The sequence below is a fragment of the Merops nubicus genome, unplaced genomic scaffold, assembly GCF_000691845.1.
Source record: "Merops nubicus isolate BGI_N331 unplaced genomic scaffold, ASM69184v1 scaffold7798, whole genome shotgun sequence".
NCBI classification, from domain to species: Eukaryota; Metazoa; Chordata; class Aves; order Coraciiformes; family Meropidae; genus Merops; species Merops nubicus.
The window spans coordinates 77,771-97,046 of record NW_008626274.1 but is presented as its reverse complement, the minus strand read 5'-3'; the positions used below and the strand labels follow the sequence as shown (position 1 = coordinate 97,046).

Sequence of the window (19,276 nt, the reverse complement as noted above, 5' to 3'; positions counted from 1 at the left end):
TGCGAGGAGCTCTGCGAGCCGGGCAGCTACGGCAAGGGCTGCCAGCTGCGCTGCCAGTGCCACCACGGGGCCACCTGCGACCACCGCACCGGCGAGTGCCACTGCGCCCCCGGCTACACCGGCGTCTTGTAAGTGCGTGTTGGGCTGCACACAGCCTTGCTTTCACCCCTTAGAACAGTAACAGGCTATGCAGCTGCACCCTTCCCTTCACAGAAACAGGGTAACGCGGAACCTCAGGGAGGCTAAATGAAGGAATTTGGGTTTTTTCCTCATTCTACCTCCCTGCATAATAAAATAAAACTTGGCGCTGAAGAACTTCAAACCCATTATCTTTTCCAGCTTGCACAACTGTACCTGTTCCTAATTTCAGTAGGTAAACACAATCCAAATGGTATTGAGTTTTTATAAGCAATTGGACATTCTACTCATTAGCAGTCCAGTGCGGTATCAAATGGGACTTATCATCCCAAATTTATTTCACTCTAACTGTAGAAGCACTGCTGTTAACTATATCGGCTTACTGTCTAGGGGGTAAATTTTAAGCATAGTGAGCAGGGATTTAGCCATGTGACTCCTGTTAACTTTAACGAGAATCATGTAGCTAAATCCCCATCCACCACACTGAGAGCTTACCGGTAGGATTCACAAAATCTGCATATTAATTTTAGGACAGCAAGCAATAGTTCCTTGTTCAAAATTGCCCACAGTGTAACATCAGTTCTCATTAGAGATCTCTCAGTAGTTTCAGAAGTAATTATGTTTTTCAAAATTATTTAAGGGGAAAAGAGAATTTAGTCACTGAATTTGGCTGGAGACCTATTACAATTGACTTCATACTTTTGCAACCTAATATTATTTGTTGACCCGCATGAAGGGGAAGGTAAAAAATAAAGACAAATTAACCCTCATAAGTAAGTCGAATACCTTTTGAATATATTATTTAATACCTGAGTTTCTTAGAGTCTTGTGACCTCAGCCCTGGAAGTGCTCACTGCTGAAGACTGCTTCCTATTAAGAGTGGTGCCACTGATGTCAGTGTGCCAGTTCTGAGCAGTAGGCACTTCCAGGGCCAACCCCTCATGTGTTGTATGAACACCTTCATCAGAGGAGAGTCAATTAAGGGAAGAACCTACTGTAGTTTCAGAACCTGGGATTAGAGAAAGAAGCAATATTGAAAAGCACCAATGTGCAAATGTAGGAGAGATTGGTTTTTGCAGGAACTAGCCTTACATTGGCCCCCCATGAATACTGAAAGAGACCCAAAGAGCTTAAATAACCTTTAAATGAGGCTGTTCTTGCCAGTCCATTTTACACTGCAAATGTTAACGTTCAGTACTGACTGGAGAAATTTCAAGCATTTTAGTCCCATCCTTTTATTCTATTTGCAGCTTCTTTTATTGTCACATCACATAATTCACGTTGAGGGCTTAGTCCTGCAACTCTTACTTTGCTGGGCTATTCAGTGGATATGAGTTGTCCTGTTGAGATGGGTGGAATGTGGTACGTGTATAAAGATTACACACATGCATCAGCCTTACAGGACTAAATCCAGGGCACATAAATAACCACAGCACGATGAAAAGAAATCTTGGTTAGTTGGCAATGCCAGCTGAGGCTTCCTGAGGCCTCATAATACACATAAGGGCTCCCATGTTGGCCTGCGTGGTGGATTTTCCTCATTTACTGAAAGTCCTTTTAAACGATCTCTGTGTTTTGTTCCCTCTCTCTGGACCCAGCTGCGAGGAGCGCTGTCCCCCGGGCAGTCACGGAGCTCAGTGCGAACTGCGCTGCCCTTGCCAGAACGGAGGAGTCTGCCACCACATCACTGGGGAGTGCTCCTGTCCTGCTGGATGGATGGTGAGTGGCTTGTTCCTGCTTTGTCCACGGTCTCAGCAGATGCTCGTGATGTGTATTTGCTGTTTCTTGAAATGGGGACAATTCTTGTATGTGTGCACAGCACTCACACAGACAGGCCACCAGTCTACAGCTGGTAGCTACCATCACAGAGTTAAAGAAACAGTAAGGGAAGCAGTGGCTGCTCGTTACACTTTGTGGGAGAAGAGACGAAAAAGTTGTCTCTGAATTAAAGTGCCTTGGAATGTTCCCTTGGAATTCTGTCCTTACGTGGGACAGAAAGCTCAAAGCTCAGCTCAGCGTTGTCAGAATCACTGTCCTGTTTCCCCTCCAGGAGAGAGGGAGAAGCCAGGAGGAATTCAGTGCCTCGGGCAGTCATTTAAGCAGGACCGTACATAGGCCACAGAGACCTGTCCTTACTCAGGCCCAGTTCCCATGGGTTGCAATAGATCTGCTTGCATCAAGGGTTGCACTGGAGAAAGCAAATTGCCCTAACCTTTAATCCTTTCTGTCAAGAAAGCAAGGCCAAACGTTTTAAAAGTCCTCAACTTCATCAATAATGTCATAATTAACTCTCCTGGGGTTTGCCAAGTCTCGCAGGCCTACATGCCATTTAGCTGTACTGAATTTCCTGGCATTTTTCCTGTGTCTGACAATTAGTGTCTTGGCAATCTTGCTGGATTTTAATGCATATGAGTACTGTGACTTTTTATTTTAATACATGGAAGGCCCTGGAGATCATCATACAACTACAGCTTCTGGTGTGGACCTTATACCTGTCGAGACATTTAAGCACTGTGAAAGATATTTATGTTCCTTTAGATTCGTACAGCAAATGCTGCCTCCATTTCTCAAACAAATTTCTCTGCTTTTAGTTCAAAAGTACCAACCATGAGATCCTGCTGGTTATCAGGCAGCAGCCTGGGAGAAGAACACTGTTGCCCATAAGTTTTGGTGGAAGGTGTTTATGGAAAGTCTTTCTCTAACTTGAGAGTTAGAGTCTCTCTAACTTAGCCAGGCATGACAAAGGTGGTGATGATGTTATTCCATTTCAAATGACAAAGCTGGCAAAACATTTCAGAAACTTAAGTAAGAGTGTGGCACTTACCCTCAAGTGGCATTCAGTGGAAACAAAGAAAAGGTTCTTTCCTGAAGAGTGTTGGGACTAAAGTATAAAAGAAGCAATTCAGATATTTTTGAGTGCCTATCAGCCCATTCAGGCACTACACCTCAGAAGTGATCGATAAAGTGACTAATATAAAAATATCACTTTGAGGATACTTTTTTCACCTCCCCTTACCTTCTGCATGCCAATAGTTCTCAGGACCCGAGTTGTTTTGCTGTACACCTCCTTACCTGCATTTTATCAGGAGCTTTCTCTTTTTTTACAAAGTTAAAAAAAATCACTAACTAGATAAGAATATCAGAATAGAGTAGGAAATTTTTAAAGGTCTTTTAGGATGCAGCTTAGACCCTAAAGAAGAACCACAACACTGAGGCTCCACAGCAGCTGTGGTCGTGTGTTCCAGCTCACTTCTGCCCCGTTCCTTAGAGCTTGGAGTTTCTTCTCTGCATTTTTAGTGGCCCAGAGAGATTTTCCTGAAAACTGTGTTGTTGGCTGTTCTGTCCCCAGAGATACCCAAGACTTAACAATTGATGTTTGAAACAAGCATAACTGAAAATTGAAGAGAGAGATCAAGTATTCTGGGGAAAGAAACTGAAATTATAAGTAAAAGCACTCAGCTTGTAAATGTTGAGATTTTAAGTATAAAGGGTCTCTCCAGGGTTTTAATGAAAAGCTTGTAATTCAGTACCCTAAGAGAGAAAAATATATTTTTTCCATGCTATATTTTTAACTCTTGGTGGCTGGAATGGTTTGGGAAGTGAGACATGAGTGGGCTGCAAACAAGCAAGCAAGATGAGATTGCTAGACAGCATTTGTTTTATTTCACACCATGGATAGTCTTTCTTTGACATCAGGAATTTTACTTGCTGATTTTGAGGCTTGAGACTGCACGCATGTGTTGAATGTACCATCACGCTGGAAGGAGAGAATTCTCCCTGGATTTATACAAGTGCAAATCCACTTGGATTTTATTGTTGCTGGATGAGCAGTGACTTTTATCCTTTCCTAGGGTAGGCTTATTAACAGCAACTCAGCTCCCTCAGGGGCTTGGTTGCCTATGGGATATGCAAGGGAAGGCAATATGTTGAACAGGAGGAAGTTCTAGAGTTCTTAGGTTCTTCCTTGTATCTGCCACCTTCAAAGCCTGGCTCTTCTATTACTTGTAATACTTCTTTCCTCCTGCATCCTCCCACCCAGTGCAGCCTCTCCCAGAAGCACAAGTTATATGAACTGTGTCCTGTGAGATTTTCCTGTCCCATGGGTTTTTCACCAAGAGGATGATGGCTAACAACATCCTCATGTACTGTTGAACTAATCAACAAAATGTGGCTTCCAGCTCGCTGCGATGTTGGGCTTTTTCCACATCCGTGTCTGTGTGGCTCTGGGAGTTAGTGGGTGGCTGCTTCAGGGCCTCGTTAAGAATGTACAGGTTTAATTCCATACATCTCTCTCATTTGCAGTATTAAATTTTCCAAGCACTCTCAGGAAGTAGGGAGAGAATTTAAAGTTGGCATTTACAGTGCTTCTCAGAAACACATCTGAAGGAGTAGATCTCTGTGTTCAGGAGAGCATCAGTCTTTCCTTACAGGGCAGAACATTTGTCATGGGCCACACACCCTGTTTGGTCCCAGGTCCCATTCTCAAGGCTCTGCATCATGGTGCCATCTTAGTACAACACATTCTGCTGATCACTTTTTTTCTCATTGCCTCTGGGCTGTATGAAGCAACTGTAATTTGTATTTTGTTCTATTTTTCTCTCTTTCCTTTGTGGATTTGAAACATGGCAGGCGAGGGTGAGAAAATGGAGAAGAAAAATGTATTTTCTATACTACAAAATGGTAATAATATATCAAGCAATGTCAAAGGCAGAAGCTGATGATATCAGGGCCTTAAAAAAGGTGCTGATGAGGTGAACTTTCCTGATTAGATGTGTAAGCAGCAGGAAACGTTGGTCTGACATCTGATCCTCTGGAGAGGGATGTTTTGGGTTCCCTCAGTACATATTAATGCAAAATGTACGCCTAAAGATTCTCTTGGCTCCAGGGAGATGCATCACAGAGTATTGCTTTCTCATCATTTGTTGATAGAAATCCTGTTCCTTTTGAGAGGTGAAGAGAGAAAGTATTTATTATCAAGATAAATGGATGCTTACATTTTCAGATATATAGTGTTGTGTATTACCCAAGTCCAGAGACACCAGTTTTTTAACGCTGTGATCTGAAAGTTCTTGAACTGAGGCCAACCTGTCTATTTTCCAGCCCAGGAGCCACCTATCACTGGTTGGGAAAGGCCTGAAGTATCTGTTTTATGATTACACTGAAGAGCAGCCTCTCCACTCTGGGGCTGTTGATATTGCTAAACTTCCCAAACTGTTGAGCGAGCAGCTCGAGGAGCAAAAGCAGCCATGATGTTGCTGGTTTATATTTGATATAAGTCATGTCAAATACTTGTCCTGTTCAAAACTCACAGCCCCTGGGGCTTGGTTTGGGAAATAAGGCTTTTGAGAGATTAAGCTGAAATAATAATAGGGACAGAAAAACACTGTTTGTGTCCAACACCGTGCATGGCACTGGGAACACCTCCACTTGCTACTGTTGCCAAACATTTTCCATTACAGGACCCCATCTTCAGATCACAGCACTGCCAGACTTGTTTTGGCTGAAGTTACTCAGCTGGATGCCAGCCTCGCATTTTATGTTTGCTCACATAAAGAAACATTCATACAACTTCTAAGAAAGTCTTGGAAAATCCTCAGGAGGCCTTGATGCATGGCAGGGGACATTATGTGATACCTGGGGGAAAACCACCTGAGTGTGGTAGATAAATTCTCCAAAGACACAACATAAAGTGTGAAATGGAGGAAGGAGATAGCCCCCAAGATGTGGAGTTGAGGCAGGTCAGAGACTGAGATATGACTCCAAGGCTGGAGATAAAGACCTGGGATGATGTTGGATGAAGCATCCAGCCAGTGTTCAGGGGTCAGGCAGATGCTCCATTGCAAAATCACTTCTGGCCAAAAATCACTTCAGGCTGCTGCACTGCTGATGTGAAGAGTCAAATTGCTTCTGTGGTGGCTGTCCACAACTATCCCTATCTGTTATTCCCCTCCTGCCTCCTCCATGGCTTAGACAAGCAGAGGAATTCTCCAGGAGTTGTGTTTGGTCTTTTTCATGGCTGGATGAAGTAGGGCTGTCTGAACAGGGAGATCATCATAGGCAATCAAAAGTAGCAGATTTTCATCCTCCCAGTGCAGCCTTTCCATCAATCCTTCTCTTCCCAAATGTTCACTTTATGACAGTTACCCTGGATGGGTCAAACAAGTTTTCAGACTCTCTATTTCATAAAAAAAAACACCAGCATATATGCAGCTTTGCAACCTTCTCTGGTTGCCTTTAACCTCTCCCAAGCTTTCTTACATCTATCCAAGGGGCAGTGAACATCCTGCCACCTGAGCTGCAGCTTATGAGGGAGGCCCAAAGAAGAGAATGATCAGGGACTGTACTGGTGTGAGAAAAATCCCTTCTGGACTTAGGGTGGACAGACATTTACTCTGGTAGCAGAACTTTGAGACTGTTCCTAGCCCATCTTAAACAGAAAATATTGCTGCTACACTTAGATCTAGTTCTAGGAGAAAGGACAATAAAAATCTAAGCTGCATATAGAACTTTATTGCATTCTGAATGTTGACTGAACTATTACTCTTTCTGCAACCTTACCAGGGGCTGGTGTGTGCCCAGCCATGTCCTCCTGGAACGTTTGGAATTAACTGCAGCCAGGACTGCCCGTGCCACAACGGAGGACACTGCGATCCCGTGACAGGAAAATGCATCTGTACACCTGGCTATGTAGGAGACAGGTAAAGCTCAAAACCCCAAAGCCTTTCATTTGAACCATGGATGGGGAATATTTATATTCCTTCTAGGACAATCTTACTCTCTGAAAAATGATGTTACGTTTCTATTGCTCCAGTTAGGTTCATCCTTCTGAAGCAGTTCAAGCATCATAAATGTGGCAATGTTATTACTTTTTATTGGCAATGCTCTCCATTTACAGGGTTTTTTTAATATAACTTTTAAAACTTAATGGATTAAATTTAATTTAGATATTTACAGTGATAAATTTAATAGAGAGCATTACTTGTTTACAAGATATGTAAATGAACTATATTTATACAAATTAATATCCTTAAGAGTAAGCAATGCAGCAGTTCAATGTTTCCTTCAGTCCCTCTATGCTGCTGCAGCATTGACCCACCACAGGCACCAACTAAAGGTGATAAATACTTAAAATTTATAAACAAGAGCCTTCACTCATAAATCCATCAGAGAAGATGATAGTATTTACAAAGGTGTCATGGATTCAGCAAAATGACTAAACAGCAAAGTCAAAGTGGGGTTGTAACATGTTGGCTTAGCCCTCCAGCTAATCCTGCCAGCAGAGCTGATGATGGTGGGAAGCTGCAGCTGAAGAAGCCTTCAGATGCAGTTTTCACTAAGGGTTGGACTGTATCACCAGGGTTTCCAGCACAGCTCACTAGTCTGTGCTACGCTAAAGCCCTTTCTCCTACATCTTCTCTTTTTTATTGGCTAGAACAAGCTAGTATCAGTACACTGGCATACATCACAATCACACTTTTATGCAGGAAAGGTCATTGAAATTTCTCATTGCTTGCTTCACTGTACAATCAGTGGGTCTTACAGCACACAAACAGACCAACCTTCACCACTGTGCTGGGGTTCAGAAGGTTATGCTCTTTCCCATTAAGTGGGGACGTTCCTTGTTTCCATTTTATCGACAGCAGTAATTGGAGGGGGCTCTGGAGATTATGTCAAAATTTGCATGTGGTTGTATATGGTGAGAATACTAATTATTTCAAATTAATTTAGTGGAAAAGACATCAGTGTGTCTCTCTTCCCCCATCCATGATCTGGAGACAGTGATTTCAGCCACAAAGAATCCCAGAATGGCAGGGGTTGGAAGGGACCTCAGGAGATCCTCTCATCCATCCCCCCTGCTCCAGCAGGTCACCCACAGCAGGCTGCCCAGGGTCACATGCAGGGCTGGAATCTCTCCAGAGAAGGAGATTCCACAACCTTTCTGGGCAGCTGCTCCAGGCTTGGGCACCCGCACAGGGAACTTTTTTCCTCCTGTGTAGATGGAACCTCCTGGGCTCCAGTTTGTGCCTGTTGCCCCTTGTCCTGTCACTGGGCACCATTGACAAGAGTCTGGCCCCAGCCTCTTGCCCCTCCACCCTTTAACTCTTGATCAGCATTGATTAGATCCCCTCCAAGTCTTCTTTTCTCCAGGCTGAACAGCCCCAGGGCTCTCAGCCTTTGTAGCCTCCACTGGACTCTCTCCAGTAGTTCCTTGTCTCCCTTGAACTGGGGAGCCCAGAACTGGACACAGTGCTCCAGATGTGGCCTCACTAGGGCAGAGCAGAGGGGCAGGAGAACCTCCCCTGACCTGCTGCTCACAGTCATCTTAATGCACCCATACCATACACACACAGGGTACCAAAAAATCACTGTTGCTAACCAAAAATGTCTCTTTTTATCTCCTTTTGGAGACAATTTCACTGAAGGAAGAAACTGTACATCCTGGGCACTTCTGGTGCCCACACTTCAGTCCTAAGCCATCCCCATTGCTGGCTGTGCTCAGGGAGGCTGACAGTCTCCTTGTCTCAAGTCTCCTCATTTGGTTGCTGCAGACCTAGATTGATTTCTGGCTGGCAGTGAACCAACAGTGTTAGAGCTGTCGGGAGCTCCCAGCCACCAGCCTGCAGCCGAGCCAGCTTCTTTGCTCAGCTGCCAGTATTGCCCCTGGCCACGAGGGAGAACATGCAGCAGAAGACCTGGCTCTGCTACAGGCCTGTGGCACAGGGAAGGAACAGTGGTGGAGTTCCCAAACGGCAACACTTACACACTCTAGAAAAAATTGTAGAGGAGGGACCACTGGGAATGAGGAGAGGATGTGGTCAGTAGAAAGCAGAAGACCTAGTTCTACCTGCTGTCAAAAGCAGAGGGGTTTGCTGCTGATCACCTCTAGGAAGGGGATGGAGAAGGTGGCCTGGGGAGTGGAGGCACTACAGGGCAGACCTGACAGGAGTTCACAAGAATTGTCCCTGAGGAAAGGACATGTGGGCACTTCAGATTGGTGTTTGGAGAAAAGTGAGAGAGATTTGGGCTGCAAAGAGAGGTGTTGCTGGGGAAGACAGAAGCAAGGAGGGAGAAAATGAGGCATGATCAGCTGGAAGAGGTGGGAAAGAAGCTGAGGGAATGTCATACTGTGGACCTGCACCCAAGCAAAACCCTGAGGAATGGATCAGCTGCCCCCTCGAGGGGCAGGTAAGTCAGTGACAGACACTGAAGGGAGAGGAGAAGAGCAGAGCTGGGGGCGTGTGGAAGGGTGAATGGGAACAGGAGGGAGTGAGGGAAACAGGCAGTTCAGAAACCTTTTCTAGCAGCAGGGGAGAACTGTATTAGCCTAGAAACTCCCACCTTTCAAAGGGCTTCTCAGAAGGCCAAAACATGTTTATCTATCAGCCTTTGATCAGCCCTCAATAAGGGAAGTGCAACTTGAGGTCCATTGTATTCAGCTGGAGTTCTGCCTCTCCCTGGGCTAGGACAGCCCGTGGCCTGTCATGGTTTGATCTCAACAGTTGTGCAAGGTGGGGACCTTGCTGTTAACTCCAATTTGCTGCTGGTAGCATGCCCATTGATTTCAGTGAGGGTGGAAGCAGGCACAAGGCCTTTAAAAAGTCTAAATTGCTTTCCTTAGTTATGTGTTCATACATCATGACAACGGGACCGATTAGTCAGCACCATTTTCGCTTGAAGTCTGTTTTGCTTTCTGGATCTCGTGCCACTGTTGCAGTGTCACAGCATAATTGCAGACCTGGCAGGGGAGTGCTGCTGCACGACAAAAGAGCCTTTTCTAAAAAATTTTACAAGGCACTGAAGAAATTTTCTTAATAATCACAGATATTGTGAATAACAACCACAAAAATGTAAACACACTTTAGCTACTGTAGTCTTTTACAATTGTCAGTAAGTGCTTTATAATACTATAGCTCATCATCTTGTGCTGAAGATAATAACATGGAGTTAGATAAGTATCTGTGGAGATGAAATGGTCATAAAGTTCTGTGTAAGTGTAATTGCCATGCTTTGTTCCCTACCTGTTTGCTGGGAAGTGGCACTGTGCTAAATATCTAAGAACTTGGCGAGTGCTATTAATAACTTTGTGCTCTGCTGAAATGGCTGCATATGTCACAGAAATGTATGTTTGGCAAACTGGGAAGGAGCAATAGCAGAAGCACAGTTAGAAGCTGAGGATGGGGTGTCTAAGAATTCGGTGGCTGACAGGAAAAGTGAACATACTGCTTTAGCTTTGTTTTCCATATTGCCCTTAAACCTAGAGACTGAATCTTAACAGAATAAATACCACATTTGTTACAACAATACAAGCAGATTTGGTCTCTTGTTGTGTTTGTCTCTGTATCTTTTATCAACAGAATGGCAATCTCCAGGTTAAGTGTATTTTGGATGGCTTTTAATATTTGGCTGTGCTACATAAATGTGATCACTGTTTCAAAACAAACAAACCAAAAAGCCTAAAAAATGTACAGCCTTATTCCATGAAAAAAAAAAAAAGTCATCTAGAAAAAAATGTAGGTGTGTGTACTAAGTTCATCTGTTAAGCAGGCTGTCTTATGTTTAATATTTTGTGAAATTGCTTCCATTAATTCTACAGGTGACAGCCATATTATCCTATCCCAACCCAAATAATTATAGTACATATTAAAGTTCAGTGGATATTATAATACGAATCTCCCCAGATAGGCAGAAAGCAATGTAAATTAAACAAGGAACATAACTAGGGCTTAGCAGCTCATTTTGTAATTTAATTGAACAATGTATCTGGTTGTTAATGGTGCTATGGACACATTAGATTGATATGTTGCAAAGGAAAGATGTTTAAGTAGAAAGCTAATTCATGCTGTGATTATTCTTATGTTCCAGAGGAGTCATTATTAGTATTCTTTGTATAAAATTCATTAGCGGTAGCTGCTTGATCTCCAAATAAATAAGTTGGTTAAATTGTTAGTAGAAAAAGGCTAATTATGTAAATGGATTAGGTCGTCAATATTTCATTTCCAGATGCTTTTCTCCCTGCTAGGTAATGCTTCATCTTCTATAAATATAGAATGATATAGTGCACTATTGACTGAGTATTCATCTCGTTGAGTACAGTGCTCTCCTGCTAAGCAGCAGAGCTGCACACAGCAACGGGGACAGAAGGCAGCTTAATACAAACACAGCCCTCCCTGGGTCCATTTGCTTCAGGAGTTGCAGTCCTAAGGTTACCCAGTCTTTGCTGGTGGCTTCCTTTGAGCAGGGCTAGTGGTGGTCCTCGGGGCTCCTTCCCTTCCTCCTCGCCACAGGCTCCTCTCTCTTTGGGTCTCTGAACTCCTGAACCTGGATTGTCGAACTAGTAGCTGTGTTGATGCTTCCTGCAATTTAATCACTAGCTAGGTCTTTTGCTTTGTTCATTTATTTTTAGTAAAACCTGATAATCTGAAGCTGCAAAAATCATGCTCTTCTATACTGGCTGTGCTCATTGCAGTTTTGCCTGGCTTGCATCACGCATTAATCTTTTATTACTGATGATTATATTAACTCTCACCTGCCAGCTGTGAAATGACCTGCAGAAAAACATTTAACAATTGCCTCTATCCACTGAGTTTACAGTATACACTTTAATCAATGCTCAGGATTAAATTAATGCTGATAGGCAATTTCCAATATCTGGCATCCATGCGATAAGGGAATTGGGCTTTTCTGGGCTTCTTTCTCTTTTTTTATTAGCTGAAAAGGCCTATCTGTATTTCACGGTGGATCATGTAAACTCTAGTACTGACTTATTGCAGAATTTTGAAGCCACTAAATTATGTCAAGCACAGAATCAGTCGCTGTCTTCGGGACCTTAGTGGCACTTTTCCAAGTAGGAAATATTATGAACACTGAAACTGGTTGTGTAGGACAATGAAACAGACTTTTTGGCAGATTTCATAATCTATCCAGTAGGGAAATATTGTAAACAGTGCACGGAAGGTGCAATTTAAAAAGATCTGTGCATAGTGTTTGCAGGTTCCATTTTTTTGTGTATCAAATATTAAATATGTTGGCAATTTTGAAGAAGATACTACACTAAGGAACGTGAAAGTGATTTGTCTTGAGATTTTATACGACTGAGCATCCCTGGAGTAAGAGATGAGAGGCAAATTTGAGGCTTGAGTTACTCAGAACACACACAAAAGACAAAAGAGTATATTTTCTCCTAGTTGGTATAAAGCTGGTGCAATGACAGCATAGAGGGAAGTTAAAACTAGAGTTGCTGGAGAAGACTTTACTCAATATTGCTTAATAAACCACATTCTCTTTCAAGCCTCATTATCACTAGAGGACCATATGCTTTTAAAGAAGGTGCACAGTCCTTCTGTAATAAAGTGAAAGCACACAGATGAGGGTTTTTTCCTAAAGTATCTTATTCTGTAGCGATTTCTTATGGTTGATGAATGGAATTGTCAAGGTCCAGGAAGCAAGAATGCACTTTGTTAACTAAGGTGATATTAACGAATGCAAATTTTGCAGGATATAATTGGACAGAGATTAATGCACTTTCAGTGAACAGCAATTTACCTGCCCGAGATACCGCATCACTCCAATGATACCGTTAGTTCACAATGCATTACTTAAATAAATGACCAATGATATTGTACTTAATTCATTAACAAATACATTCCTGTCTAAAAATCACAAGCAGACTAGACTACAGTGTTTGATTGGATCCTGTCTCACATATTTCATTGCAGGTGTCAAGAAGAGTGTCCTATTGGGACATACGGCTTCCAGTGCACACAAAGATGTGACTGCCAAAATGGTGCCAAGTGTTACCATGTAAATGGAGCATGTATGTGTGACCCTGGATTTAAAGGCATTTATTGCCAAGAAAGAATGTGTCCAGAAGGGTTTTATGGCCTCAAATGCAACAAGAGATGTCCTTGCAATATTACCAACACTCTCAGGTATGTCCATCTTATTGTGTACTAGTGTAGGGGCTTGTCAAATAAAAGCATTGGGAAAAAATTCAATTAACTACATTACTCCCTTTTTCTTTATAGTTCTAGTTAAGAACAGAGATGGTTCCTCTGGATTGCAAGCTTTGATCTAAATTACCTTAGGTTTATGTATATATGTATAATAACCCACTGAAGTTTTAAAAAATATAGATATATTTACTCAAATCTATCAGTTTGGCTCTTTTTATGACATGGATTTTCTTGTTAAATCCGTAGACAGCAAGGGGACTTTCAAAATGAAACCTAATTTGCTTCAGTTTATGTCTTGTGGCAAATTACCTTGTTGAAAACACTTGAGGCAGATGTATAAATAGCCTGAAATCAATATCCCCAAGTCAGTCTATGAAACTGTAACAAAGTTGACACTGTCAAAATAGACATCTCTTCTCATGTGTGCCTATTTTTGCTCTTCATTCAGTATGTGTATGTGTGAAATATTCAGGAAAATAAATATCAGGGAAGTATACCTAAAATGGAATAAGCCTCACTTGAAAGGTCAGGTTTCGATATTTTATTCCCTTCTGCTTTTTTTTCTGATCTGATTCTCAAGGCTCCTGTTACTAAGAGCTAGAGCCACAAACAGACAAGCACAGAACATGAGATAGGTTGGATTTACTTTCCTGTTTCAGGCTTGTCTAAGCTTTCTGAACCCTGGGAAAAAAAAAAAAAAATAATTTAAGAGTCTTCCCCATTATCCTATTTCTTACCTTTTCTAACTCCTTGCCTTGTTGGCTGACTTTTGGAATTTGTATTTGGAGGTTCCTCAGTCCCTTATATAAAGTAAAGGGAGTCTGGGCAGCCAAAAAAACCCTAGCCTGAGGTCTTCTGATGGACCATCACCCACATTTCCTCACCATGCCTGCAAGATGCTAACCCACTCAGCTCCCACTTGCTTTCCTCCTTTTTCTGTCCATTCCTGTTAAGCATTCACAGCCAATTCAGGATTGTGTAGGCTTCAGAGGGAGGTGGGGATAATTGATGCCCAAGCAAATGTGCCCTTGATACGGACATTCTTCAATTTAAAACCAGCTGAGGAAGGACCTGACTGTCTTGCTGATGATGACAAACCTACCTTGCAATCTTGCAGCCTGCTAAAATATAAACACTCTCCTCAATTAGGTATGCAAGCAATGCCACCTCATTTGTGTGCGTGCACACCCACACCCCCCCCACACACACACCCCACTTCAGGCAAATCTGTTGCTGTGCTTGAGATAGACTCTATTTGTCTCAGTCTTGGAAATAAACAGGTGATCTTTCTTGTGAATTGGAGTTCAACTCTGAGCAGTGAGAATGGCTTCAGTGAAAGTCAGAGCTCACAATGGATTATTTAAAAGCCTTCTAATTATGGTGATACGAGTCCTCTACAGAAAGATAGCTCTGGCTCTATGGGGTTTGTCAGCAAGGATCCAAAGTGTTTGACACCTCAAAGGTAGCTCTACAACAGGCTTCTAGCACCTCTGATTATTCTGTGGATTGTAAAATCATTGCAAAAAATAACATCCCTAAGGCGTGAGCTGAGCGTTATACATAAAAGGTTAATGCTGTGTTGTACTGAGGGTAGGGGATGTCTCAAGAATTGCTGCAGAGTGAGCTAAGGTATAAATTTCTGCATGTCACACTGTTCTGCAGCACCTGCCAGCATGCACAACTCAAACCTGCAGTAAATGCAGGATAAACTGCTCCTCAGTGAAAGCTGTTCTTCATGTGTTCTGAAGGGTGACAATAAGCTCTTGGAGAGCAGCTCACAGTGTGTCTTCACCCTGCTCCTAGCCTGCAGAAACTGGTTTGTCTGGCAGTTTCCCCATAAAGGTGTAAACAAGGTGGAAGGACTGCAGGCCACGGACAGGGCTGAGCTTGGTGGCTGCTTCTTAGCTAAGTGCTCAAGAGTCCTGTACGTGGGGGAAGACTGGGGGTTTGAGGGAGCAGGAGTTCATCCTAGGTTAGCCAAAGAACTACCTGAGACATGCTCTGCAGGTTTGCCAGAAGATCCTTCCTGAAAGAGCAGACTAGCACTGTTCAGCTGTGATGGGAGATGAGGTCTCAACTTTGAGACAGCTCAGAAAGCTGGAAGATTGAATCCTCTCACAACTTTCTGGGCATGTGGTCATTCTTAACACAATGTACCTGACCTGTGCCTGGTTGTTGTCTTGACAGGTACATTTTTATGCCTTCCCTCCCATTGCTGCTCTGTCAGCTTCACTTGCAGCATCCTCTGCTAAGATGCTATCTCTCTTTCCTTAATAAATGAGTCTAGTCTCTCCATTGATAAACATCTCCCTTTTCCCTGCATCTTATCTCTGCTGTTATGGAACAAAGAGATATCAGCAAGTTGTACATCTCTAAATGTTCTTTTGTTCATCCATGGTATTTCAGCTTTCCACTTCTCAACGAGCTCCTCAGAGTGCTGTCAGTTTCTGAGCCAAGGAGCCTCAGAGCTGATGGAAAATGACCTTCTCCAAAGGCATTTCATATTCTGAGCAAATCTTTTCACTGATAGTTTAACCTGTCCCATACAGCATACTTCTCTTCCCACCCACCTCCTCCCAGTCCTCCCCTGAGTTTTGATCATTACTGGAACTGTGCTCTTCCAAAGCATTTACTGACAGCTATCTATTTTCCCCAGAACCAGTTTAAACTGTTGGCTACTTGTTGCAGTATCAAGTGTGTAGGATAATTATATAAACATTTGAAAGAAGGTGAGGGAAGTTTGCTTATTTCTGTCAGTGGTTTTGACTCATTTGAGCTGGTTATTGGAGAGCCGGATGGAACAAAAAGTTCAAGGGGCTTTGAGGAGCAAGTTGAGGAGCTTTAAGAAATGCACAGTCAGCTTTTTGTTTTCATAGATCTATCTATTTTAATGTCTGAAGAGACCAGTGTGATCATCTAGTCTAACCTCCTGCATAGTAATGGCTGAAGAACATCAGCCAATAATTTCTGCCTCAAAGCACGCTGAAAGGCACTTTGTGCAGGTCCCTGGAATGACCCCACAACTAGGTAATTTAGAATGCATTGGGAACTTGGGCTGTCCTTCCATGGGGAAGGATACACCTATACAAAATTCCCTGATGCAAAAAGCCCATGTTGAGACAGTCCTGGCTTGCTCTTCTGAAGAACAGAGAGGGCAATGAATAGCTGGAAGAGTCTCAGCCACTCACTCTTCTCAAACAAACCCCATGGACCTCACCTGAAGTTTTGCCTTGACCTAAGTCAATAATGTGCCTGACTGAGTCTGACTCTTAAGATGTGCTAGTCTGGAGTGGTGACCCTACAGTCTCATTGTGGCTAATGCTTTAAAAGCAAGAGGGCATCTGACACCAAAAGACAGAAAATACTGTTACATAAGGATTAGGGCTGTTGTTAATTAAGATGAGATGAGTGGTGCTAGCGTATAAACAGAAAGGCAGGAAATTCACTGGGAAGAAGTTGTTTTGGCTGAAAGACGTGTGGAGAACAAATTCAGAATTTGGAACAGACTGTGCTGGCTAAAGTATTTCTTTTCCCAATTTGCCTTAAGACAGCTAAATTACCTGATTTCCCCAGATTTCCTCAAAATTAGATGCTTACAAAATTTAAAGGTAAAAAATGGTTTTCTGTTTTTCAGTTCAGCTAGTAAATTAAAAAAAAAATAAATGTTTTATTGCTGCAAATGTGGCTCAGAAGCCAAGGACCACACAGTAGCTTCCAAACTGTAGCAAGAGCCGTGGAAGAATTTCCTTCTCACGCCATGTTGTGTGCTGTGGACACCTTCCAGTTTCCACCTCTCCGTGGCCTAGAGCCAGAGCAACGCTTGGCTGCTTGCATTCACTCTAGGTTTTCTACACTTCTCCTTCTTGTTATGCAAGAGATTTGAAGAAATAAAAGTTGTTAAGGTTCAATGCAAAATACTGATAGATAACACTGCCAAACTCTTTCAAGCGTGCAAGGTTCCCATCCTGCTGGTAGCAAGTGGTTGGAAAGCAGATGTTGGTTTGCCTTCAGGGATCCTTTTGGAGGCCTTGCATCCTCTTACCCACCCTTTCAGTCATCCTTCTCTAGAAGAATTGTGTTTCTTAATTTCAGCATATCAGTGGCATGGAGAAGTGCCTCATGTACGGTGTGACCTGTGCTGGCAAAATGTTACGTGGACTCATGACCTGGGAAGGTACCTTCAGAACAGGAAGGGAGGAATGATGCAAATAGTTCACATTATGGATCTATTTCCTATTCTTTGCCTTAACACCTTGGCCATTAAGTGCCTCAAACTTTTAAACTTTGATGCAGCCAGCATTTAGTTCACTGGACAGCCTGGATGCTTAGATGGTTGGAAGGATGACAGATGAGTTTCCCAGCTCTTGGTGCATGTCCAGGTACATAGTTTGAACAGAATGAAATTTTACAGAACCCCAACAGGACAGAAACGTTCTTAACTCACACATACATGCATACATATATTATTTATACATCTCTGCAATAGATTTACTGTGTAGCTCTAATGACTTAGATTACCAGAACAGGTCATACATACCAGAAGAGAAAGAACAATAAGAAAAACTTAGTACCATTTAATGATGTGAGCTGCAGATCTTAAAAGGGTTTCCAAAGGAAGAAGGGTGTCACAGAAAGAGTAAGCTGCATGGCCAAGAATCACTGGCAAGATTGGCAGTTGACTTCTGAATTTTGGTTAAGCATCTATATGTCAGCCATCTTCAGGTTAACACTACACTAGACCTTAACTGACATTAATTGTCAAGTGTTTTGGATTCAGGGCATTGTATTCTTTGTATCTAAGACAAATTTCCTGTGTCCCCTGGCCAGACACAGCCTGCAACCTCATTTCAGACCTAGTTATGTAGGTTTGAGGTCCTACCATAATACTATGGTGTGTCTTAATGTTTGGCTTGCCAAAAGCTTTGGGAAAATTTCTTCTACTGTCAAGGAGAAGTTCCCTTTCCCCTGCTGTACATCTATTCACCAGCTGTTGCTGCTCACCTGAAATTATTGTTATGGCTAAAATAACTCTGGAATTCAGTGTGGAGGATTTTTCCTAATCCTACAATACCAGCACTCTTTAAGGGGGCAGAAGATAAGCATTTCAGAGCACTGAAAAACTACCAGTGCTTGGCTTGGGACAAGAGCAAAACTCAGGCTCAGGCTGAGAACAAAATTCTTCTTGCTTCAAGGGGAATATTATATGGATGCAGGGACCCAGACATCTGCACTGCAATTTTCCTAGCTCATGAAAGAGTGGACAAGGCTTTTTGGGGGGCAAAATATGGTCTCAGCCTTCTACTGGACCTTGGTTGAGAGTTCAAGCCCACTGTCTCCTGCAGACTCTTCTGCAAAGCCTGTTTGGGTTTTGCTACTTATTTTACTGCATGTTAGGATGATTTTTAGCCCTTAATATATAGCTTGCATTCCATGCATAAAAGCTGTCCATTGTGATGTAGGAGCCAACCTTGGAGTAGAAATTCTTACTGAGTATGGTGTTTTCAATTGAATTGTCATAGACTGATTCAAACTGCCATGATCATATATTACCTTTGAAGGATTTAATTTAGCCAACAGATGCAGTTCTCATGGAACCACATGATGCGTGCAGTAGTAGTGAGAACAGAGAAACAAAAAATCCCCTTTCAAATGCCTTTAATGTTTAGCTTTGTGCTCCTATTAGGTAATGATTAATAGACACAGAGGGGGAAAAATGAGCTTTTATGATTTTCATCTGAATGTTAAGAGGTGCTTTGTGAACAACCATAATTTCAGGGACTGCTTTGTCAGAAGGATTTCATGCATGGTAGTTTGTTAAGCTGATGAATTGTTTTAATTAGTCAGTAAAACACTATTTATGATGAAACATATGACACTCACAAAATTTGATCATTCTTAGCCACAACAGTATATGACTAACCTCTCCTACCAGTAATTTCCAGAAATGTACTTGGAAACTACATTTTATGAGGTTACCTTGAAAATTAACATATACTATATTAATTTTATAGGTGTAAAGAAACCCATTCAGTCATGTCTGCAACATTAAAATCTACCAATAAATAATCATAAAGGGAAATAAATAGTTTCTATGAAGCAAAAAATCAGGAGCCGTCCATAGAGAGGTGCCACCTTGCAGAACTCTCTTCTTTCTTGTTCTGAGAATAATAAAGAAAATCTGATTT

The 19,276-nt window shown here is 42.4% G+C and overlaps 1 protein-coding gene across 1 annotated transcript in view; it reads left to right on the top strand.

Moving 5' to 3' along the window:
* Positions 1 to 3: 3 nt before the first annotated feature.
* The window catches only part of MEGF11 (multiple EGF-like-domains 11), a gene marked incomplete at both ends in the record, with an annotated part of 91,769 nt that continues 72,496 nt past the window's right edge, over positions 4 to 19,276 (top strand). The window contains 4 exons of the mRNA XM_008945940.1: positions 4 to 128; positions 1,737 to 1,857; positions 6,700 to 6,836; positions 12,855 to 13,067. Coding sequence (XP_008944188.1) covers positions 4 to 128; positions 1,737 to 1,857; positions 6,700 to 6,836; positions 12,855 to 13,067 — 596 coding nt within the window. The remainder of the gene's footprint in view (positions 129 to 1,736; positions 1,858 to 6,699; positions 6,837 to 12,854; positions 13,068 to 19,276) is intronic.